Source organism: Amphiprion ocellaris, chromosome 13 (genome assembly GCF_022539595.1).
Source record: "Amphiprion ocellaris isolate individual 3 ecotype Okinawa chromosome 13, ASM2253959v1, whole genome shotgun sequence".
Taxonomy (NCBI): Eukaryota; Metazoa; Chordata; class Actinopteri; family Pomacentridae; genus Amphiprion; species Amphiprion ocellaris.
Genome location: NC_072778.1, coordinates 31126235 through 31150342, shown reverse-complemented (window position 1 = coordinate 31150342; position 24108 = coordinate 31126235). Strand labels below are relative to the sequence as shown.

At 39.4% G+C, this 24108-nt stretch overlaps 1 protein-coding gene across 2 annotated transcripts; it reads left to right on the top strand.

Annotated features, from left to right (window-relative positions):
• Positions 1-1859: 1859 nt before the first annotated feature.
• Positions 1860-23090, top strand: brd8b (bromodomain containing 8b). 2 transcript variants are annotated; one of them, XM_023283408.3, is made up of 19 exons: positions 1860-1937; positions 4003-4099; positions 4865-4934; positions 5055-5104; positions 5225-5347; positions 5429-5509; positions 5947-6011; positions 6492-6658; positions 7555-7746; positions 8119-8212; positions 8904-9046; positions 10550-10988; positions 11074-11111; positions 11226-11425; positions 11844-11936; positions 13852-13920; positions 15049-15334; positions 19501-19545; positions 21502-23090. In XM_023283408.3, the coding sequence occupies exons 1-19, from the start codon at positions 1919-1921 to the stop codon at positions 21559-21561; spliced, it is 2331 nt and encodes a 776-aa protein (XP_023139176.1). In that variant the 5' UTR covers positions 1860-1918; the 3' UTR covers positions 21562-23090. The 2 variants fall into 2 exon arrangements, with proteins under 2 accessions (XP_023139176.1, XP_023139177.1); XM_023283409.3 differs by lacking the exon at positions 19501-19545 and having other exon boundaries at positions 1862-1937.
• Positions 23091-24108: the final 1018 nt, after the last annotated feature.

Sequence of the window (24108 nt, the reverse complement as noted above, 5' to 3'; positions counted from 1 at the left end):
AAACCCAAACTGGGAGTTGATGCCACAGGAATTTAAAGCTTGTTGAGACCTTTGTGTTCAGTATTCAGCTAGCTCATTGCACCACACTCTTCCTCTCCAACGTACACGACTCTGCACATTTAGTCTGCAAAGTTTCTGCTCAGCATTTTGACTTTCCCATATTCAGTGCATTATGTGTGTTATTAAATGAGCTACATTAGTTTAACAGCACTATAGGACAATGAATCTTGCATTCAGTTAAACTCAGTCTGTTTTATGAGCATTTAGGTTTCACAGACCTCCGGGTTTGGCTGCTCTTGAAAATTAAAAAAAAAAAAAAAAATTCATTTTCAAGGCCTTGTTTGCTACATTTTGGTTACTTTTTGGCATGACATAGGGAAAAGGAGCTGTGATAAAAGCAGACACACAAGCCATAGAGTGCATAAATTTCTGTTTTATCCTACTGATTTATTTGTTTATAAATAAAGAAATAAACAAATCATTTGGTTATACTTACAGCCCAGTTCCCACTGTTAAAATGACAAACAGGGCAGAGGTTGTGTCCACTTCAGAATTTTATATTCTACAAATACACATACTTGTACAAACTAATTAAATTTGTTCTGATATTTTAAATACCTCTAAATATGTTTTCATACAACAAATTGCATTAAAAATGACAGCATTGCTGTACAGGTTTGGAATAACTCATTTATGTAGAGCCCCACAAGGGTCATGTCAAGATTTTTTGGGTTTGTGTTAACATGCAATGATTTTGCATTTTGTCACTATATGCTTTTCATTCACTCTGATCTATATAAATAGTTGGTGTGTTTGTCCAGTCCATTTATCACACGCTGTAAGTTTAGGAAAACACTGTGTAGATACTACAGAAAGTTAAGATATTGTCACGCTCAATGCATTTGTTCCTCAATAATCATTTTAAAAACTAGTCTCACTTTTCAGCTGCTGGTTGTGAGCACAACAGCATCTCTGGTTGTGATGTGGCACAAGTTGTACAAGATAATGCAAAATTTTTTGTGAGGTAATGCAAAAGTATTTCTCAAAAAATTCTAATGTGGGCTCTGTGAATTTTTTCCGTATAATTTACAAAAAATATATTATCTGCACACTTTGCATAGAGAAATTTAGGAAAACAAAGGCATTTTTGGACGAGTCTAGAAATTGTATGGGGTAAGGTTGTGTTTGACCAGCTACAACATTGTTCACAATTTCATGATTCACTTCACTCTATGATTAATGCTGTCAACATGGACACAATAAGCAATGACTTAGTAATACACGTGTACAAAGTTGTCTTAAAACTCAGTGTGTATACAACACAAATCCACAATTGCAAAATTAAGTTCCACAAATCTCTTCTTGATTTACAGTTTTTAAAAATTGATTCCAAAACCCCCTTTTAAAAGAAGCCATTTGCAAATACCTTTCATTTATTTGTAAATTAACTGATTGTACACACATGCATTCTTTTTAATATTTGGAACTTGTTGTATTTGCACACCTGTGTTTTCAATCGATTTTTGTGAGTTTATTTTTTTTCTTGTGCACGTGCAAGGTGTTTTGTATTTGCAGTTGACACGTTTTACACGCTGGGTGTCATTCTGGTAAAACAAGTAATATTCATTTAAATTCTGACACTTGATTGATTGAGAAGTGGGTTGTGTTTTCTCATTTTTCGCATTTAGTATCACATAACTGGAAATAAAAATGACTGTACAAACCCCGGATCACTCAGGAGTCTTTAGATATTAGGCCCCTATGGCTCAGACAGCTCTGGCAGGCAGTTTTTTAATCATCTGTGATTATTTATTCCTCGGTGTCACTCGGTTTCGCCCGCCCCGTTCACTGTACTGTTAGTGTGCAACACTGAAAACTGTCCGGCGGAAGTTGTTCCTACGGCCTTGTCACAAAAGCAATGGCGAGCGGTATCGGCAGTGAGTAGCATTTTCAAATCTTTTTCGACATTCTGCGTGATTTAAAGAAAACAGTCACATCAAACAAGCTCTAAACGTTGAAGTTAATATAATTAATTTGGTCTCTGGAGCTGCGCTTCTTCATAAAACGTTACACCGTTTTGTAGCCGTGTGTGTCTCATGAATGTGTCCCCCTCAATCAACATCGTTAAGCTAACGCTAATATTTACATATCAGACAACTGTATTTTGTTGCTAGCTGAATTATGAATTTTACCTATTTTAGTAATCTTATTGGTTTTGAATTTGAAATGACCCCCCAGTAACTGTCAAAAAACAGGAGTCCCAAGGCTGTAATAAATCTAGAGACATCCTCTGAACACGGTACAAGCTAACATCAACAACGTAGCTAACTGTAGCGAGCTAGCTTGAATAAATAATAAAACCTCTTAGCTAGATAGCTGGAACTACGGCGGTTTTTGAAAAATATATTTTCTTATATTTGTTATGTTTCGTTACATCCTTACTACATAACAAAATGTAAGGTTTACATTGACTGTATAGAGACTGGACCGTCATATACCATAAACCAACAGGGTTTCTGCAGGGCATTAAAAAGCATTAATAGTCATTAATTTGATTTTGCGAAAATTAAGGTCTTAAATGGGATTGAAAATCATTAAATTTCAGTCTCAGTGGCATTAAAAATTATTTCTGCAGTTTTCAAGAAAATATTTGACAATAATATATAAGAATAGACTGATTCGTCAGATATGTGCATCTGCGTAAACATGCCGAAGCATTGTGATAATTGTTCTCGCTGGTTGGGTACAATTGCCAAAAACTGGATGTTTTTAAAGTGGCCAGCAGGCTGGACCAGGTGGAGGAGAACTGGGAAATATATTGCAAATTCCAGCAAAAATGGCTAGAAGACGTGGAATTCAGAGAATGACTGCAGCCTGTTGGTGGTCAGGGATGGTTTCCTGATTCAGAAGTAGTGAAATGTAGGGACAGTTGTCATATAAAAATCATCTTTTACAAAAAAAATAATCCCGTTTAATTTCTTGAGTTCACAGTCGTGGCTTTAAAATTTTTACAGTATAGCATTAAAATGGCATTAAAAATCATTAAATTTGACTGGCTGATTTCTGCAGAAACCCTGACCAAAACAACTGCTCCTGGAGAAAACTAACAAAACACTGAACAATCAGCCTAAGATTATATGCTAACAGAGAATATGAAATATTGAAAGACTGGATTATCAAACTCAGACAGAGTGACCTTTGACTCATATTTTTTGGATTGACTATACATGTTTGGTGCATTGTGTACATTTGGACATAGACTTATGTTATGAGAATATTGTTTTTTGGTAGTAGAGCTGAAAAAATCTGCATGAAAAAATGTTTAAGTTGATATCTATAATTGCTGACAATTTTAATGATTTACTTTCATTGAGGGTCAAGATAAAAGAAGATTTAATTACTACTACTTATTAAGTAAACGTTTTAATGTCAAACAACATTGGAAAAACTTACACAAATGTGTACATCTGCACCCACATTATTTAAAAAAGATGAACAAATGGTTTCACACTGATATAAAGTAAATGAATAAATGAACTCCACTGCAGACCTTCTATGGAAAGTGCGGCAAAAGATGAAGGAGATCTGATTGACTGTTATGAGCTACTTAGGGATCATGTTTAGGGTTTGTTGATGCCACCTAACTTAGCCTTTTTATTATGTGCTTAGTTGATGGTTTGCATTTGATGGATTTAAGTGAAATTATACATATTGAACACTTTCCTTATTGCTCTTGATGAAGTCTCTGTTGCTGGTACCAATCCTAGGCCTCGAAGTAAATCAGTTTACATTTAAAGAACTGTAACAGCGACTTTTATTGTGTTTCCGCTGAATGGGCTGACTTCTCTGTTCTAGGTTTGCTTTTGTCATTTGTGGATTTTAATTGGTCTTTGTGTCCTAAAAAGGATTTCCATTAGCTCGTAGCAAGCTAGTGGCTACCAAGAATGTGTAGACATGTGATATTTTATCTCTATGTTTGTACTTCTTTTTTTTTCTTGACAGAACACAAGATACTGAATGTCGGGCCAACGGAGCCCTGGTCAGTCAGGGAGAAACTGTGCCTGGCCTCCTCAGTTATGAGGAGTGGCGACCAAAACTGGTAAAACAAATAACATCCTCCAAAATGTACTCATCTGTTTTTGCAATTCACAGAAAAAAGAGCTGAATCATTCAGAATCATTCAATGAAATATGTGTAATACGGACAAGTGACGAATTTAATGAAAAAGCTAAAAATGTCTAAATAAGGTTTTGAGCCAGCTCAGTTTCAGTGCCCATTAGCTTTGATTCTCTAAATCTCTGGAAGCACTTAATGCAACTACATCTGGGATATTGGCTCCATCATGAACACTACCAGTGAAAAGTTTGGACACACCTTCTCATTCACTGGTTTTTATTGAATTATTTTATACATTGTAGAATAATACCGAAGACATCAAAACTATAAAAGAATATATATGGAATTATGTTGTAAGCAAAAAAGTGTGAATCTTCAGCATTAATCTACAATGTAGAAAATAATACAAATAAATACGAAGCATTGAATGAGAAGGTGCGTCCAAACATTTGACTGGTAGTGTGTATAGTTTTAATTGCCCCCTGGGGACAAATGAACTTTTCTGAATCTGAATGAGTATTACAACAGCACAGTGAGTGCAGAAAAGAACACATATCAACCAGAAGTTCATGTGAATTTGAAAACTGGCAGTTTGTAAGAGAGCACAAAAATCAATCAGAGTATTTTTTGAAAAATACTAAACCCTTTAGGAATATACAAATACATCTCTTCAGTCACCACATACTTTTCTTTTCAGATTATTGTTTCAGCACCTGTTTATTCTGAGGAGTATCTTTTTGTCTTTCAGGGTATCTGTAAGTAGAGCCATCAAGCCTTTTTCAGAGCCTGGTCGTCCACCTGACTGGTTCTCACAGAAGGTGAGAGAGCTACAAACCTACAAACCATTTTCTGAGTTTGTCAGTTGGGTATAGCTGTGATTAGACTGAGCTCCTCTCAGTCCATCTGAGGGTAAAATTGTTGTTCTGTCTGTTTCTCAGCACTGTGCCTCACAATACTCTGAGCTGCTTGAAGCCACAGAAGCACCAAAGTCAGTATTTCAACACAGACACACATCTATTTGCATAAATGCAATGATATTTTTCTTTTGTAATCATGAGCAAAATAATTAGAAATTTAACCCAAAGTGTGTGTGCTCTCTGTGCTCCAGGCGTAAGCGTGGTGAGAAGGGTGAGGTGGTGGAGACCATTGAGGATGTCATCGTTCGTAGGTTGACCACTGAGAGAATAGAGGAGCTGAAAAAACTGCTGCGAGACACACAAGAGCAGTACAGGTACATAAAAATTTTAAAGGAACACCTTTGAGGACTGTGAGATGTGAGATTTAACCAAACACATGTTTTTTGTCCTGACAGGAAGTTGAAGAAGGAGGTGGATCTGATACAGGCAGGTCACATGGACTCCCAGCTGAAGGAGCTGTGGGCAGAAATCACACTGTAAGACTCTTATGTGTTTGATAATAATTGCCAGTTCAACACTTTAGACCAGAAAGTGAAATGTCTCATCAACTATTGGATGGTTAACCATGAAATGTGGTCCACTCTTCCACAGTTTCCAGAGAATGAATGATAATAATTCACTTAACTGCACCATGCGGTCAAAATCTAAACTTGCCCAAAATTCTTTAGCTATACAATGAGCTTAAGATGTTTTTTTTTTTGGTCATGTTTCACCATTTAAACTGACTAATAAATCTGTAGTTCCTGTTTGCCACTCAGCGACAGCAGCTGACGGTTATTCATGGAGAACAGAGAGTTTTCCCATTTGGTTGTTTCATTCCAACTAGCAACCTTTACAACACTCTCTTTCCTCTACTTCTGCTACTGAACCCCCACGTTGCCAGTCATTCAAGTGTTTTTTTTCTCATATCCAGAAAGAAGAAGCAAGAGGAGGAAGAAGCAGAACAGAAGAGGAAAGCCACAGAAACTGCATACCAGGGTAACTTAAGTTCAGTCTCACTCTATGATGATCATGTGGGTTTATTGTAAAAAAAAACAAACAAAAAAAAACAACAACAAACAAACACTTGCTTCTGTGATAGCTGCTGTAATTCTGATGAGGAAGATTCTAAAGTTGCATCAAAATACAGCAAATTTGCTGTTTTGCTGACATAAATATTCCATGATCATTGCAGTGTTCTATAGTTTATGACACTGTTGAGAACAAAGATGCTTTGATGTGAGATGTTACATAAAGATGTTCTGTAACTACTAGAACTTCTTTGTGTTCCTAGATGATTTCAATAAGTGTTTTCTTTAGAAAATAGGATCTTTGTTGGTATTAGGGTTGAAATGATACTATCACATGATGCCTCTCTCATGATTTCTGTGCTGCAATTTTCTCTTAATTTCTTGAGCTGAGTTAGAAAATTGATTAACTCTCACTCTCACCCACCCGACCCTCCCTTTTCCATGGCAGCTCGTCAGGCCATGAAAAACACACCAAAGCGTCTTCCCAGTGTCACTGTACGTTCTCCCCTGGGTGCCAGCCCACCAACCGTGGATTCTCAGGCTGACTCTTCAGTCTCAACGCCACCCATGGACACAGTAGGCGTCTCCTCCGATGACACCACCACCCACTCAGTCGTAAGAATGCACCTTTACCTTATTAACTCACTTAAGTGGTGGGTGCCCGTATAGCTCAACGCGTTGAGTGGGCGACCCATGTACAGGGCTGGTCCCCGACGCAGCTGGCCCGGGTTCGATTCCCGCTCGCGGCCCTTTGCTGCATGTCTTCCCCTGACTCTTCTCCCCTGTTTCCTGTCTCTCTCTCACTGTGCCTATCCAATAAAAGCCGACAAAAAGGCCAAAAAAATAACTTAAAAAAAAAAAAAAACTCACTTAAGTGGTGAGATAGACGTGACAAGCAGCACTGCTCCCAGTAGATTGCACACTGAGAAACTGTCATACTTTATTTTGGTGTAATATCACCACATTCTACCTGTGTATTATAGATATTTTGTGCAAAGTCAATTATTCTACATATGCAAGAGTCTGTGCAATGTCAGTATGCTCTACTATGGAATATATCAATACAATACCAGTATTTCTTGTATGAGTTTTTGGACGCATGATAGTATCTGTGCAGTACCATTGATTTGAAATTTCCCACTTGTAAGATTAACAAAGGGTTATCTTATCTTTTAGTAGGGCAGTGAATTCATTTCCCTGAATGTATTTATATTACCAGTCACTTCAGGTAATTAAGGCTTTATTGCAGTGATTTTGAGGATTTTTCAATGAGCTGTATTTTAACATCAGGGTCTTTAGCCATACTAAAGTCCTCAGTTTCTGTTTATAATCATTTTTTGAGTTAGGAAGCAGCTGTGACTTCACCGTGAACTCCGCTAAGAGCCGTTCTCTTGTTTGTCGCTTGTTTTTGTCTTGTTACACATCAGTAGGAAAAGATCATCTAACATTCTAGTTTGTAATCAATAAAAATATCATAATTCTTCTCATGGATTCTTTGCTGTCTCCTCCAGGCCCAGGGGGTCGGAGTGTTTCTACCGGCAGCGGACCCTCCAGGACCGGTGCCCAAAGATGGAGGACTGGCTGCCCTAGTAGATGATTCACCGCAGAAAAGGCTCCTAGCTCAGAAAGCCACGCCGCCGCCTTCACCTCTTCTCTCAGAACTGCTGAAAAAAGGCAACCTCATCTCAGCCAGCCCCCGCCTGGTGAGAGGCAGCTTAGAGTGAACATGCAAAACTACAAGAGCAGAAATATAGAATTATGTATAACAGTGAAGCAAAAAGAAAGACTAACTGCACTCAGATATTCTTCCTGTTATATCTTTTATACACGAGTAGATTTAATAGTGCTGTAAATTTAGGCTTGACCAAAACATTTAGCATGTCGGTGTGAAGTACAAAGAGCAAATGAAATAAAAACTCTCTTCAGACTTTAGTGACTTTTTTTAAAGCAGTAATTACTTAAAAGAGCTTTGCTACAATATTTTAATTTAATGATAAATAATATTATTAGATTTCAGAGTAGGTCTGGTTTAAAAGCTCACTTGTTGTGTTTTTGTTGTGTGTTTTTGGTGTCAGGTGGCGGAGGGAGACACTACCACTAGCCTGACTAACGGAGTACAGACTGCAACAGCAGCTACTGCTTTACCACCTGGTCATGACGTCATTGCAGGTAAATTCACTTTGGATACCTGTCAGTACACACACATATAAAGGCTCACTGCCGGCTGTTAGGAGGTTATTGAATAGTGCCTAGGATGATTCTTGGGAGAACACTTAGACTTCTCTTGCTGATCGTGTTGAACGCTTGCTTTGGTTATGATTTGGCTGCTATCTTGGGAAATAACTCCATCCAGTGAGAAGAATCTACACTTTGTTGCCAAATGTATTTTGTCACTAAACATAGAAAATACAGTAGAAAGTTTTTTTTTTTAAAAAAGCAAAATAACAAAACAAACTGGCTGCTGTGGTGACCAAGAAATCTAGATGCATACCATATGCTGTGATCACAGTTCTTCCAGAGCTCTCTCTGTCTGGGCCAACATCGTTTCATGTCTTTCTTTCCCCTTCATTTACTGACATTTTTCTACTGTCTGTTCCTGAATAAAGAGAAAAATTGTGCTCCAGGCTACACACTGCCAAGAAAAGCCAAACAAACAAATTGTAGAGTCATGTTGCTGGTCCACATGGCATGCTATGAATTCTGTGTAGTTTTGCGAATTTTGTGTCCATCTCTGTAACCAGGTCTTGTTTAGGGTCACGGTTTTGTGTTTTACAGAAGATGATTATTTTGGATCCAGTTTTGCTGTGAGTTCTTTGTTCTATGTTTTTTTTCTTTTTTAACCATCTGTGTGGGTTTACAGAGAGTGAAGCTGAAGCTGCAGTGAAGGCAGAGCTCAGTGAGGAGACGGGATTAGTAGAAGAAGACCTCGTAGCTGTGTCTTACATGGGAGACGAGCTGGACCTGGAGACAGTGGGGGACATCATTGCCATCATAGAAGAGAAGGTACATACTGTGAAATTACAAAAAAAAAGTTCATATCCAGGGTTGACGAGCAACCATTTTGGCCGTACATGTGACCATTAGATAAAATCACTCAATTTCAACTGAGGTAAATCTGAAATTATCGATTCAAACTAACTAATATTTGGTCACACAGCTGCCTGAGTTCATTAGGTTGCAGTAACTAGATGAGTAGAGGGTTCTATGTGCCAAGTTGCCTTGTCGTGACAACTAATGCTGTTTAGGTGTTCTGGGAATTGTAGCTTCAAACAACAACCATAAAGCTCTAAACCGGCTGAATCTCTGCATGCACATAGGTCACGCCAAGCTCCACATCACCACAAAACTCTAAACCTGTGGGAAATATGGAGATAGGATAGAATGCATTGCATTTATTGCAAAGGGCGTGGCTAAACCATAGCTGGAAACAGATGCTTGGCTGTCGGACCATCCATGTTCAGAACTGAAACACTAAAAATGTAAATATCTTCACGAAGCTTGTTCTTTGCTGCGACCGGCAGGACAGCCTTCCTCCATTCAGTGGCAAACTGAAACAGTAAGGAGTCAGAAATGGTAGTGAAATGGAACATTCCTTATAATATAACCAAAAAAAGAGCTACCGTTTACTGAATTTAATACCCGGGCAGATTCAATTTACAAAACATAAATGTGGCACTTTATTTTTTTTTGCAGTCCTTTACATTATGTGTTACGAAATTATCAATTTGTATGGAAACTAGCAGAAAAAGTAGTGCTTAAAATACATTATTCAGCACCAAAAGTTTACGTGAACAATTTTAGGGTCACCTACATAAAAAAAAAACATGGTGTCCCAGTGAAACTAAAAGTCTGGAGCCCTGACATCAGTTTGCCTCCTTCACCATCAAAAAAGGCAAGAATGGATAGGGGAACGTGTTTTATGTACAGTAACATTGGAGTATTTTATACTAAACTGGGTCTGTGAAGGTAGTGGTGAACACCCACAAAGTAAACAGGAGAAAATATATTACTACACTAGTATGTGGAGGAGTATTTACTGACAAACATTACAAAGGGAAAAGATTTTTAAGCCCCTCATTGTATTGTGACAGTAAGTCTGAAAGAGATAAATTTGCTTTTGTTAACTGCAGCACTTACCAGCATAATTATTACTACCTTTTTGTTGAACTTTGGGGTGTTTGTTTATCTTTGTTTGCGTGAACTTCACTCAGTCAATCTTACAGGTGCTTTATCTTGGCCCGTGTTAGATACACATACACACATATGAACTGTTGGACCTGTGCACAGTGTGGAAAAGACAAATAGATAAAGCATTATATTACATCAAGAATATCTGCTGAATCATTAAGGTCACATGGGGTGCGTGCGTGCGTGCGTGCGTGCGTGCGTGCGTGCGTGCGTGCGTGCGTGCGTGCGTGCGTGCGTGCGTGCGTGCGCAGTCAGTTTCCAGCACATAATGATTTATCTTCTTTCTTCCTGTGTGCTCGTCTCTGTCCACCATCCCAGGTCGATGACTCTGTGGAGGCGTTGGATGCAGCTGCAGTGGAAGCAGCTCTCTCGCTGTGTGAAGAGGCTGTTTCTGAAGGTCACACCCTCCCCGGCCCCTGGGAGACCCAAGAACTGAAGGCCTCAGACCCCACACCCACAGTGCAGGACTCCAATCCTACACAGGAATCTCAGGATGTGGCCACAATGTCAGCGCCGGCCGCTGCCAGCCTGGAGACGCAAAATCAGCCAGACGCTAAAAGAGAAGAGCAGCTTAAGGGAAACTGTGAGAGAGCCGAGGTGACGGGGAGTGATGTCACTTCTTCTGTCGCCTCTGACGATGGTGCAACAGGGAGCGAAGTTACAGAAGAGGGAGCTGCAGTGAAGGAGGCCACTGAAGCTACAGTGAAGAGTGAAGGAGAGGAGTGGAGTCAGCCTGAACCAAACCCACCTTGCCTGGGTGGGTGGCAAACACATGTAGACACACACAGAAATAATGCTCACATCTTTATATTTTCTAATTCTTTTCTCATTTCATGCTGCAGACTCGGAGGACAGCTCTGTGTCCGGGAAAGAGTCCAAGGTAATGCACTAATCTACACACATTCACAGCATTTGTAATAAAACAGCAGCAGTGATTTTACTCTGTGTGTGTGTGTGTGTGTGTGTGTGTGTGTGTGTGTGTGTCGTTGAATAGGAGGTGAAGGAGGAGGAGGCTGGCAGTGAGGGTGACCCAGAAGAAGGGATGGAGCTGAAGGAGGAGTGTGGAGAAGGGGAGGGTCCCTATCTGTCGGAGGTGGAGCGGGCGGCCAGTGAGAGCGAAGATGGCTACGGCCCGCCCTCCCAACGCTACACCGCAGATTCACTGGCCAGCAGCCCAGCCTCTTCCTCCCAGCTGTAGGTGTTCATGCTCACAGAAAGCACTGTAACAACGGTGTCATAACACAGGAGTCATGCACTACAGAGATATATTTATGTATGAAACAAGGAGCCTGTGTGAATTCCTATCCTGACATAACCCCTGTCCTTGCTCCAACCAATCATTTTAGCACAAATGGTGCTTTATAAATAGATACAGCTTAACTCGCATTTGTCATGAATATTCATGTCATGACCTCTGAATCAGATTAGGACTCCATTTCTCTGAGCTAAGCAGTTTCGGTCCACAGACATAAAAAGTCTAACAAGCCATGTGCTTTTGTCTCTGCTTCTCACTTCTCTGATTTCTACTCCCTGCTGAAAATCATCTCTTCACCCTCCCCTCTGCCTTGACCTCCTCTCTCCTCCTCTTCCTGTTCTGCTGTTTCTGCTTCAGCTCTACATGTGGCGAGGATCAGGAGGCCGTCCAGGCGCAGAAGATTTGGAAGAAAGCCATAATGCTGGTGTGGAGAGCAGCAGCCAACCACAGGTAGAGCTTCATGGATGACCCAAACCATCAATCATTGAAGTGGTTTTGTTTTTGGCCAAAACACAAAATGCCATGCCACCTTTTTTTTTTTTTTTTTTTTTTAACTTTTTCATTTTTAGCATCCTCACAGACATCTGGATAGTACAGTGGTCCCTCACCATATCGGAGTTCACTTTTCGCAGTTTCACTGTATCGCAGATTTCTATATTGCATTTGATACTGCAGGATTTTGTGACATTTAAGTATTTTTTATCTATTTATTATTGTGGCGAGCTGTGTTGAAGAACAACTCAGGAGAAAGGAGTTCTGCCTTTTATGCATTCTGCATCTGACAGATGCTTTTATTTTGACACACACAGAGCAGCACTGTAGAAAATGTGGCAGGAAGTCATCAAACACACTCATGGTCCTGACAACATAGCACTTAACCAGACTAACTAGGCTGACTAAACCACAAAACACAATAAAAGACAAACACTAATAACACTGGAACACTAATAGAAACCACAGTAATGACATTTAAACCCCCAACACCCCGAACTCCCATGGTGCATTGCAGCACCACAGTTCATTCATAGCGACCAGCTCTGTGATCGCTACACTATTTTAATTATTTTTGCAGTAAAATAAGCATTTTCTATCCTAAAAAACTGAAAACAATATATAAAAAATAACAGTTAAAACATATTAAAAGAATATTAAATGGAAATAAAATGCGTAGCGTACAGCGCTGGGCTCTGATTGGCTCAGCGAGCGTAGCATCAGTCTCCTCTGTCTCTTGTGTGTAGCAGTGTTCGGCGTCTCACCTTGTCCATTTCACATAGACATCTGGTCACTACGCATACTGTTGCTCTACGGTGTGTGGGGAGGGTTTATAAAGCCTGAAAATATATAAAAATAATAAATATAGTCGCTACTTCGCAGATTTTCATCTATCAGTCTGGAATATATCCCCCGCGATAGACGAGGGCCCTCTGTATTGAGGTTTTTTCTCCAAATAACTGGTGGCTGCTTGTCTAACAAAGAATGATTAATAATTATTATATAAATCATATTAGAGTCAGTCATTCTCCATCAGTATATTCTGGTGAATAAAACAGTTCTGACGAGATGACCTTTGTCTTTGGACTAGTAGCTACAGACCTGCCGCTTTCCATTTGATATTTCATTCCTCAGACGTGCAAATAGCAGAGGAGATAAGAGCTACTTTCTGTGTGATTCATCTGATATTTGATAGCGGGCAAAAACTGAGTGAATGAAGCATTTCAACAAGTTTTAGATATTAGATTAATTAAACTAAATTAACCTGCTGGGATTTTGTATAAAGTTGACATAGTTTGAAAAATTAGGTGGTTGTTTTCCCTTATGGTGTGTATGACAGTTTTTCTTTCAGCTGCAGTCCTGGAGGTGATGGTTGAATAGCGGTGAGAGCAAGTCAAGAGCAAAATATGAAAACGTAATTCAAACTGATAGGTAGACTTATTGAAAATCTTGTATTGTCAACAAGTAGGTTATAAGCTTTTCATCTTGGGATCAATTTCTGATGTGGAATTTTATTGCTCCATGTGATTTTCCGTGAATAGTAATGCTATTTTACAAGAGAACTGATTAGGTAGTAGCTGTTATTTTTCCACGCATTGATCCGTTATCTGGAACAAATAGGTGTGTAGCATAAATGACCATCATGAGTCAGTAAGAAGTGAACGACCATCGAAACCCTTGTTACCTCGCTGACCTCACATCATGCTTCTTAGTTCAGGCCTCTGCTCTTAATAGGTCAAAATGTATGCTGACATAATTATGACAAAACCAGTTCTAACCTGGGACAGAAGCACTGCAGTTGCTTCCAGAAACAGGTTATTCTGCAGCTGTGGTGAGGAAACAGGTGTTTTACTTTTTTTCCTGTGTCTCTCAGGTATGCCAGCGTCTTCCTGCAGCCTGTGTCAGATGACATCGCCCCCGGTTACCACAGCATCGTACACAGGTCAGACCACACACAAACATGCACTCATTTATTTTATTCTTTTTTTTCAATTCTCTTTTTATTGAAAGAAGTTAGATTTCTGCAACGTCTGAAAAATTAAATATACACAAACTATATACATCCAGAGACTAGATGTAAAAAGCAACAGCAACATTTACAGCAGCTTATTATTGCCTTGGCATACAGGATTTCATCGTAAAGAATTAAATAAATCGATAAATAAAAAACATTTCCTTCAGTTAAAAGATTTTGAGTCCATATTCATGCAGTCATCCCATTAAAATCGGGTCTCATAGGCCTCACATATCTCACCCATCCCTCCCAGTGTTGCACAAAAAAAATCCATCTTCAGGTTTACAGTAAAGGTTATTCTTTCCATACTGTAAATTCCCATGGTTATGTCTGTCCAGTTATTTGTTGTCGGTTCTTCTTGTGTCAACCATCGTTTTGTTCTGGCTTTTTTCCCTGCAGCTAGTAATATACTGAATAATTATCTATTTATGTTTTTGCCCTCTGGAGAAATGTATCCCAAATATACAGTTTTAAAATCAAAAGGTAAATAAGTATTAAGAATCGTTTCTATGGCTTTATGTATTTCTTTCCAATAATGGTTAATTAGCTGCAATTCCTCCGGCATTGTGAATTCCCATTTGTATAGTGTGCCTTATGGCTAGGGGTATTAATAAAACGAGTCACATTTTTCCAGAAGAATTCTTTCCATAAGTGAGATTTTCTACTCTTCCATTGAAGTTGACAAATGTTTTGCCACTCTTCATCCGTTGTTAGGCTTCCTTCTTTTTCCCATTTATCCTTTATGTATCTTGTTAAATGCTTGTTAAAATTGTGGAGACTTTTGTACGATTGCACTCATTTATTTTCGTTAAATTTCAGTGATATGCTCATGAACAGATTGTATGAGGCCTCGAGTCTGGCAGAAGGAGTTGAATTATCACACCAAAGCACACTGTTTTAGAGATTACACATTGTGTTAAGTGTATTTAGTACATCCATTACACCAAAATTCTTCTTTAAGGCAGACAATAATAGCATTTAGTGTTGGATGCAGTTGATTGTTTATAAAACACGTCTGCCTCTGCTATGCTACCTCCACCTCTAATCTTGCTTCAGACCCATGGACTTGTCAGCCATAAAGAAGAACATCGAGTCCGGCGTGATCCGCACCACAGCTGAGTTCCAGCGCGACATCATGCTGATGTTTCAGAACGCCGTCATGTACAACTCTTCAGACCACGACGTGTACCACATGGCTCTGGAGATGCAGCGCGACGTCCTGGAGCATGTGCAGCAGTTCCTGGCCACCCAGCTCATCATGCAGACCTCAGAGAGCGCCATCTCCGCCAAGAGCCTCCGTGGCAGGGAGGGAAACCGTAAGCCTGGAGAGCCAGCTGAGAAGGTGGGTTGGGCAGCGTTTAATAAACAAGAGTCATTTATCAAAATTGAAACAAAGCTTCCAAGTCCTGAAATGTCATTGTTTTCAAACTGAACTTTGTATCTCTCAAACTCTGTGCTTAGTTTTGCAACCTCTGTTGAGCTGGGACAACTTGCACATTTATATTTCCTGTGCACTTAAGCCATGTTTTTGTTTAGTTAACCGTACAGTCAATGCAATTCTCAAAATATCCAGTATTAATGTGAAACTCGTTCAAATTTAGAACCAAACACATTTCCTGCACTTGAAAGTACCCACCTGCTGCTGTTTTGATATTTTGGTAAATTAAGAGCTCTTGCATCCTACAAAGCTGTGGTCTCTGAATCAGCTTGGCTCTGTTTAAACAGTTTCTTGCTGTATCAGTTGCAGATTATATACTTGATCCTGAGACAGCATTGATCACCACTGATGTGTGTGATGTTTCTCTCCATCACTATGGGACTCGGATTGTAATAAGATTTTTTTTCACATTTTACTTGACATGATGTTAGATTGAACCTTTGTGAATCACACAGTCTTCTCATGTTTGGTTAAATCTGAGGCCTTACACATGAATGATGCCTCAGTAATGTGTTGCCAACCAGTGCAATATACACTCCCCTCCAAAAGTATTGAACAGTGAGGCCAATTCCTTTATTTTTGCCGTAGACTGAAAACATTTGGGTTTGACATCAAACGATGAATATGAGTATCCATGAATATGAACATTTCAGCTTTTATTTCCACGTATTTACATCTGGATCTGATACATAACTTAGAAGATCACACCTTTTATATGAACCCATCAATTTTTCATGTGCAAAAGTATTGGAACATGTGACTGACAGGTGTGTTTTGTTGCCCTGGTGTGTCCTATTACACTGATTATTCAAACAGTAAATATTGCTCAAACCACTCATTAGCAAGAACAATAGGAAGGCCAGGCTAGAACTGGCCTAAATGTACAGAGATGAGGCTCAAAAGTTCTGGGACAAAGTTTTCTGGACTGATGAGACAAAGATGAATCTTTACCAAAGTGATAGAAAGGCTAAAGTTTGGAGAAAGAAAGGATCTGCTCCTGATCCCAAACATACAAGCTCATCTGTGAAACAGTGGAGGTAATGTCATGGCTTCTTCTGAGACGGGCTCATTAATCTTCACTGATGAGCAGCAAAATGAACACTGAAGTCTACAGAAACATTTTGTCTACCAGTTTAAAGAAAGATGCAACCAAACTGATTAAAAGATCAAGATAATGACCCAAAACACACTGCCAAAACAACAAAGGAGTTCATCAGGGGCAAGAAGTGGAAGGTTTTAGACTGTTCAACTTAACCTCCAGACTTAAACCCTACAGAGCTGTATTTTACCTGCTGAAGAGGAGACTGAAGGCAGTAACCTCTAAAACAAACAACAACTGAAAGAGGCTGTGGTGAAAGCCTGGAAAAGCATCGCCAAAGTTTGGTGCAAGCAAAGGATTTGCAACTAAATATTACGTCTTGTTCACTTCAGTCTATTTTAAATCTGTCTTTGCCAATATTTTTGCTCACCTAAAAATGTGGTGCTCCATTACAAATAATGCTATCTTCTAAATTGTGTATCAGATGTAGATGTAAATACCTGGAAAAAAAAGCTGAAATGTTGATGTCTCATTTTCATTGTTTGATGTCAAACCCAAATGTTTTCAGTCTACACCCTCACTGTTCAATACTTTTGGAAGGGAGTGTATGCTAGTGTTCGGTACCAGAAGCCAGAGATGCACTTGGGAGACAATGAGGACAGTATTAATTATATATAGTAGGTTAAAGTGAGCCATTCAGACCTGCATACATTGTTATACACTTCACACATTTATGTTCGACTTGCTATAAAGTGCTTCAGTGGAAGAACTGACTTGATGTTGACTTTCCAGCTGATTCATGTCCTGCATGCCGGCTGCACCTCTCCTCTCTAACTTCTGTCTGTCTGCACCTGCCTGTCACTTACTCATGCTCGTCTGTCTGTCTGTCTGTCTGTCTGTCTGTCTGCATACGCCCACAGTGATAGATTTTTCAAAATTTACTGCTGCGTATTACTTTCTCTGAATTGTATGAACATGGGAGCCTTGACCTGTGTCTGACAGGGTCCCTGCTACTCATGGCATTTTTTAAGTATCATGGAGTTTTGAAGAGCCAAGAAGTATTTGGGAAAATGTAACATTTTCTTGGGAAGTCTAAAAATGTAGTTGAATTTTGCAAATGATTTTCTTTGCAGAAAATATTTGGCAAATATTTACACCTTAGTATAAAATGTTCTAATCTTTGTTTGACTCATTGTGGGTTTAAATGAGGCAATCAGACCTCAAACAGTTTTTAGAAATATTACAACTTGTAGTTCATGGTAGAGCTATGATTGGATAAAAGTCATGATATTTTTTATGGGAGCCATTATAGGAACTGTTGTGTAGTGCTGTGTGTGAATGTGAGTGTGACTGACTGCTTGTGTACAGTGGTGGAAAAATGTTTTCGGACACCCTTAAAATTTTACACAATCTCAAATATGATCATGAAATATTTGTGGAAAAATCTTTTTTGTGTTTCAAAAGATGTGGCTACATTAGACAGAAACAAATAAATGCAAATGATGTTTTATTCTTTTTTTATATTCTACCCGCATTAGAGCTCTAATTCTAGCTGCCATGTCCCCTACGAGCCTTTCACACTGTTGAGGGGTAATCTTGTCCCATTCTTCTTGAATTACCGTTTTTAGTTCTTCTCAATTCTTTGGTTTATACTTTGAAACAGACCTTTTGATAATCCACCACAGATTTTCAATGGGGCTCATGACTGAGGATTGAGCTGGCCACTCTTAGACCTGGATACTGAGCTCCTACAGCCAAGTTCTGCTGGCCCTAGATGTGTTCAAGGGACATTATCTGGTAGAAACATCCAGTTTGACCTGGACAGAACAGAGCACATGCAGAAGGGAGCGTGATGGTTTCAAGAATGGCACAATACTTGGCAGAGTTCAATGTGAGATGACCAACACCAGCAGCACTCATGCATCCCCAAACCATGATAATGCCTCCACCATGCTTGACAGTAGGTACTGTACATGCTGGACAGAATGCTTCTCCTGGCCTTCTGCATACCCTCACATTAGCAGGAGGAAGATAAAGCTGGAAACTGGACTCATCTGACCACAGAATCTTCTTCCACTTCCTGGCTGTCCAGTTCTTGTGTTCTTGGGTCCAATGATGCCAGGCTAACCTCTGTCTCTCATTGATCAAGGGCTTCTTGACAGCCTTGTAGGACCTTAAGCTATGATCTAAAAGGATGGAACACTGGACACCAGTTTGGTTTGATAACTGCTGCTGAAGCTCCTGTGATGTCATTCAGCGGTTTTCCCTGCACATGTGGATTAAAATGCAGCTGTTTCTTGCTGAAGAAACCCTTGGACGTCCAGATCTTGGTCCGTCTGTTTCTGCAGTGAATCCAACTGCTGAAGGACTGCATCTGCACTTCCTGGCTATCTGGTGGCAGCTGGACCCTTCCTGTCTGAGAATCTGTATCTTCAGGTGTGTTTCCTGCTTTGGGTTCCTTGTTTTAGCCATTTTTGTCTCTGAAGAACTTTCAAATGTGTTGGTTTTATATGGACATGAAGCACGGCAATAAAAATAGTGTCTTTTAATAAAAAGCACGACCTCCATTAGTGGATCACTGGTACCAAAATTAGCCAATACTCAAAATGTCATGTATTTTTATGGAACCAATCAATTTTAAGTTTTTAATGGCTTTTTAAAGATTTGATTAGTATTTTGGCTGTGACTGTACTGAAAGAAATTGCACCTGAAAACCTAAAAGTGATTCTTAATGCAGTATTTCACAAATGCATGGGGTGTCCGAAAACTGTTTTCCACCACTGTATGTGCCTGATTGTCTCTGGTATATTTCTCCATGTTTTTGTATCTGTATACATCAGTCTCTCAATTTCCTATCTGCATTTGTGTGTTTGTGTTCTCTGAATGCGTGTGCGTCTGTGAATGTGCCGTGCTGAGGCTAAGTGGACACCTGTCCCTCAGCGTGTTTGACGCAGACTTCTATGAAACTTGCTTTCTCACGCACGTCTGTGTGTGTTTTCTCTTTCTCACTCCAATGTTTGTCCTCCTACAGGACAGTGTCCCAATGGCCTCTCCTGCTTTCCTTCTCTCTCTCTTTGTAAGTATTCAGGTTCTCGCTCAGATCTCACCAGAACCAGGCCACGCTCTGCACATGCTTATGTCAACGCAAACACACTCAGCACACATCTGTCTACACCTCTGATCTCTTTCCTTTCTCTGTCTCTTCATTTCTATTTTGCGGCAGTAAAGGAAGCCAGTTCTAATTAAATATAGTAAGGCTTTAACTCATTTTAAGAACAGTTAAAAACTGACCAATGTTATTGAACAGTAAGTAATAATCTAAGAACACTTCACAGTTCGCTTTTGGTGACTGTGGTTCTTGTGAAGGATGAGTATCAGTGGAACATTTAATGTAATGCCACCATTAAAGCTATTGTTTTCACAACCTGTAATAAAAATTGTAACCTAGATATGAACAATAGCCAACTTGCAAGCGACAATGAAATTCCAAAATTCTTTCCTTTGCCAGAACATGCAGCAAATGCCTTTGAGTGGAGCTGAACCGCTGAATGTTTTTGTTGGGCTTTAGTGTCAAACTGGTCGACTGGTTATTTGGTTGGTTCTTCTGACCAGGTTCTGATTGGTCAGACAGTTGTTGGGCTCGCTGCTACATCAATAACCCTTCAGGATCAGTCAGTTAATTTCGGCAATGGGGGAAACAGTCGACCTCTGAACACCTTCACACACAAAGTTCTCACAACTTTGAGCTCACCCTACCTAATGGAGACTTCTGGGTTTAACTTCTGTAACATTTGCTGAGCGTTTACTTGTTTTAATTTTTAATTGTTGATTTAATGTGCTGCAACTGCTAGTTTTTGTATTTATTTAGAATTAATTTAGCAGATAGCGTGCACTCGGTGTTCTGTGATCTCTGTTTAGAGATAATGTACAGACTTTTCTAACCCGCTACCAATCGATTGGTTGGAGAAGGAATGATTTTACCAAGATTTTCTGTGGTTTTATATCAGATATTAGTTTGAGTCACAGTCACCTCAAACCAGCAAGAAGAGTCAGACAAAAGTAGACACAAAACCCAACGTCTTTCATGTGAAACAACAGATGCTCTTTGCCAGATTCAATCACTCGTATCAAGATTAAGTTATATTTTTATGGTCATTTAAAGAAAAAAAGATGACCTTTTTATTGATATTTTGTTTTGCCTGTCCTTCAGTAAAACATGATGCGACTTGTTTGACAGAACACATCAGACTTTGGATAGTTTCTGCCCAGTTTTTGTTTTCCTTTGTCCAACGCAGTTATCTGGTCAGTCAGATTTTGCAACAGCTGTGATGGTAAGATGAGAGACGCTGTTGCTCAAAACGCTGATGTATGAAATTCATGTGAAATACTGTGTAGTGTTGAAAAGATTCGGTCAGTGCAAAACCAGACAGCTGCAGTTCAACTGGGCTGTGCAGATGTGTGGTATTTATCACAACGACAGATCCTCTTTCTCTCTCGCTCTGCTCTCCTTTACAATTTCTCACGCACACACACGTTCTCAAACATCTCTACACTCCATCTGCATCATCCTCATAAACTTTAAGTTCTGTTTGCACACAATAGCCTCACCACACACACACAAACACACACACACACACACACACACATACAGGTTCCAGTCACCTCCCATCAGCTTCCGTCGACCTTCGGTTTATGACCCCATGCCGGTTTCCTGTGTTTTTCTGTTCACGTGCCTTTGTCCATGTCTCTGCATGTTCTAATTTCCTTTTCTCCTTCTTTTTTCTTTTTTAAGCTCCCTTGTTTTTATTCGTTCATCATTATTTTTTTCTGTCCTTCATTTGCGGAGGAAGCCTTCCGAGGTGGACTGTGCTGTGTTATTGTACGGAGCTCGATCACACGAGGAGGCCTGCCACAGGGCCTTCCTGCACTCTGTCCAGCTGACCTTTGACTTTTACACCCTTACCTTAAGTCTTTTTCCTGCTCTCTCTTTCTCTTCCTCCCCCGTTTCTCCTCACCTGTCTCTCTGCCGCAGGACGGAGGCACCAGAGGCCGCCGTAGTGCCATGGAGGCTGACCTCAAAATGAAGAAATAGACTTTCTGAGAGGTTTCAGACTCTTGGAGCCACTTTTGGGATGTCAGCAGTTGGAGCTGATTACTTACTGGCCCCTGTGGCTGTTTTCTGGAGAGGACTGTGCAGCCTCTGTATGTCTGGTTTGTGTGTGTTTACATTCATCTGTCCTTTGGCATAGATGAGGGTGTGTGTGTGGATGTGTGTGTCTGATAGAGCTGCACAGTTTCTTCTTCTCCTGTTCATTATGTGCAGCATCGTGGGGTTTCACTGCAGGACTCATAAGCCAACGCAACACTTTCCCCAAGTATCATTTCACAAGCGAGGGCAGTAGGTTATCATTTCCCCCCTGTGGAGATGGAACAAGAACTCTGGAAAGAGGAGAACATTTTCACCAGCAAAAGATTGTTTGGTATCAAATGATCAAGGACAGTTTGAGTCTCACTTGGCAGGTTTGATCATGTTGAATCATGGATACAAGTCCATTAAATGACTGATCTGTCTATTGAGTGTGTCCTGCACCGTATTGTGCCCCGCCATTATGGCCTGAAAAGACACTATAGACATCAACAACAAAGACGGCCACGTTAGAAATCATAATGTACAGTTCCACAAAGTCTTACTAGTACTGCATGTCGGGCTGACACTACACAGAACAGAGAAATCTATCAGTTTGATCACTTCTGAAACGTTATAGCAAGATTCACGTACAATGCCTCATCAATGTTTAGAACTTGATTTTCTGCCTTTTTCATTAATACAGTAAAAGAAGTGTCTAAATTAAGAAAAGCGGATGGTGTCACTGAACTGGTGGTTTGTCCTCTCTGTTTAGTAATGGATTGAATTTTCATATCTGTTGGCCAGTACATACCAGTGTATGTTTTAGCCCATTAAACTGCAAATACTTTACATTTCTACCAGTATTTTTCCAAAGCACAAAGCTGTGATTAAATAATTGAGTCCAACGTCAAATCATACAAACACGAAACTTGCTACAAAAGTCCATCACGGTAAATAATTTATTTCCTGTAGTTACAGTAAACAGTGTGTGGGACAGCAACAGACTTGTATGTCAGATGTCAGCGTGTCCCTGAAAGCACCAAAGGGTTGAACTATAAAAACAGCTGACCAGTTCTTGCCCAGAGCAGCTGCATCATGTAATGATAATGTGGCTTTGATGAATTATCTGCACCTCAAGTGAAAGTTCCAGCTCTTCTTATGTTCTTGTGAAACAAACTGAGCAGGAAACTTTGCTTTTGCTTTGTGCTTTGTAAAACAGCAGTGATGTAAAGTCCAGGTCATGGGCTTCAACATGCAGTTTGTTGTTGCTGAAATAGTACCGATTCATCCCGACTCGTCACTTAGGACGTAGGCAGTGTGTGCTTTGTAAAAGGAGTAAGAAACGTGTTTGTAATGCGTGTTAGATGGGAGTACAAAAATGGAGTTTTGTACCGGAGGTGGATTGTGTAGCGTTGTGTTTGGGTAGCTGATACATGTATCATGTGTTCTGTTGTACATTTGTTAAATAAAGATTTGATCTAAACACAGAAGAATTGTTTCAGATAGAGGAATTTCTATTGCATGAAATATGGATATTTACAAAGATATTTGAAATTTTAGTTGAGTATACCAAATACTTGTAGAGATTTTTTTTTTATTTTTTTTTAAAGAAATTGACGGCAGACCCACTTTCAATTTCTTTTTTTTTTTTTTGCACATTATAATTAAAGGCTATATTTGAACCACAGTATCTCTGGAAATATTAAAGATAAAACCTGGATTATTCACTGTTATTTCTCATCATCCCACTGATTCAGAATCTGCAATATTGGACAAATAGATCAAATAATGTCTAATTATGGGTGAGATGAAATCTGAAAAAAATTGAAGCCGTCATTAACAGTCTTTGAGCACGTTAACAAAAACAATGACAACACAGAAGCCAGCTAGTGATTATTTTCTGAACCAAATGTGGCTGGATCTCACAATAATACAAAACCTATAGAATACTTTTAAAGTAGAAATATGCAGTCACAAAAATAAAAGAGTTTTGTTGAATTTGAATGGCTCATTGAGCAAGTATGACAAGTCGTACCACAAAAACAGAATACAACTAAAGAAAACATATATGTATTTTAAAATGTGTGTATTTTTTTAGTTTTGGACCTCACTCTATATGCTTAAACCTGGCTTGGAGGAGACTTGTCACATAATTCTTTGTCATTTCTTTAGAATTTGTCGCTGCATTAGGTCATCTGATGACATTAGCATAAAATAACCAAATACTCAGATCTGTTGTAATTGTGGGATTTCTCAACTGGAAAAATGTTCATACTTTGATGTACACTACCAGTCAAAAGTTTGGACACAGCTTCTCATTCAATGCTTTTTATTTATTTGTATTATTTTCTACATTGTAGATTAATATTGAAGATTAACATTTGTGTGTTTACAACATAATTCCATATGTATTATTTTATAATTTTGATGTCTTCGGTGTTAATCTACAATGTAGAAAATAAAGAAAAACCATTGAATGAGAAGGTGTGTCCAAACTTTTGACTGGTAGTG

What these genes read in the sequence shown, in the direction of transcription:
- brd8b (XM_023283408.3), top strand. An exon ending in CTGTGGGCAGAAATCACACT is followed by an intron (nt 5,510 to 5,946) that starts GTAAGACTCTTA and finishes TCTCATATCCAG; the next exon opens with AAAGAAGAAGCAAGAGGAGG. An exon ending in CACAGAAACTGCATACCAGG is followed by an intron (nt 6,012 to 6,491) that starts GTAACTTAAGTT and finishes TTTCCATGGCAG; the next exon opens with CTCGTCAGGCCATGAAAAAC.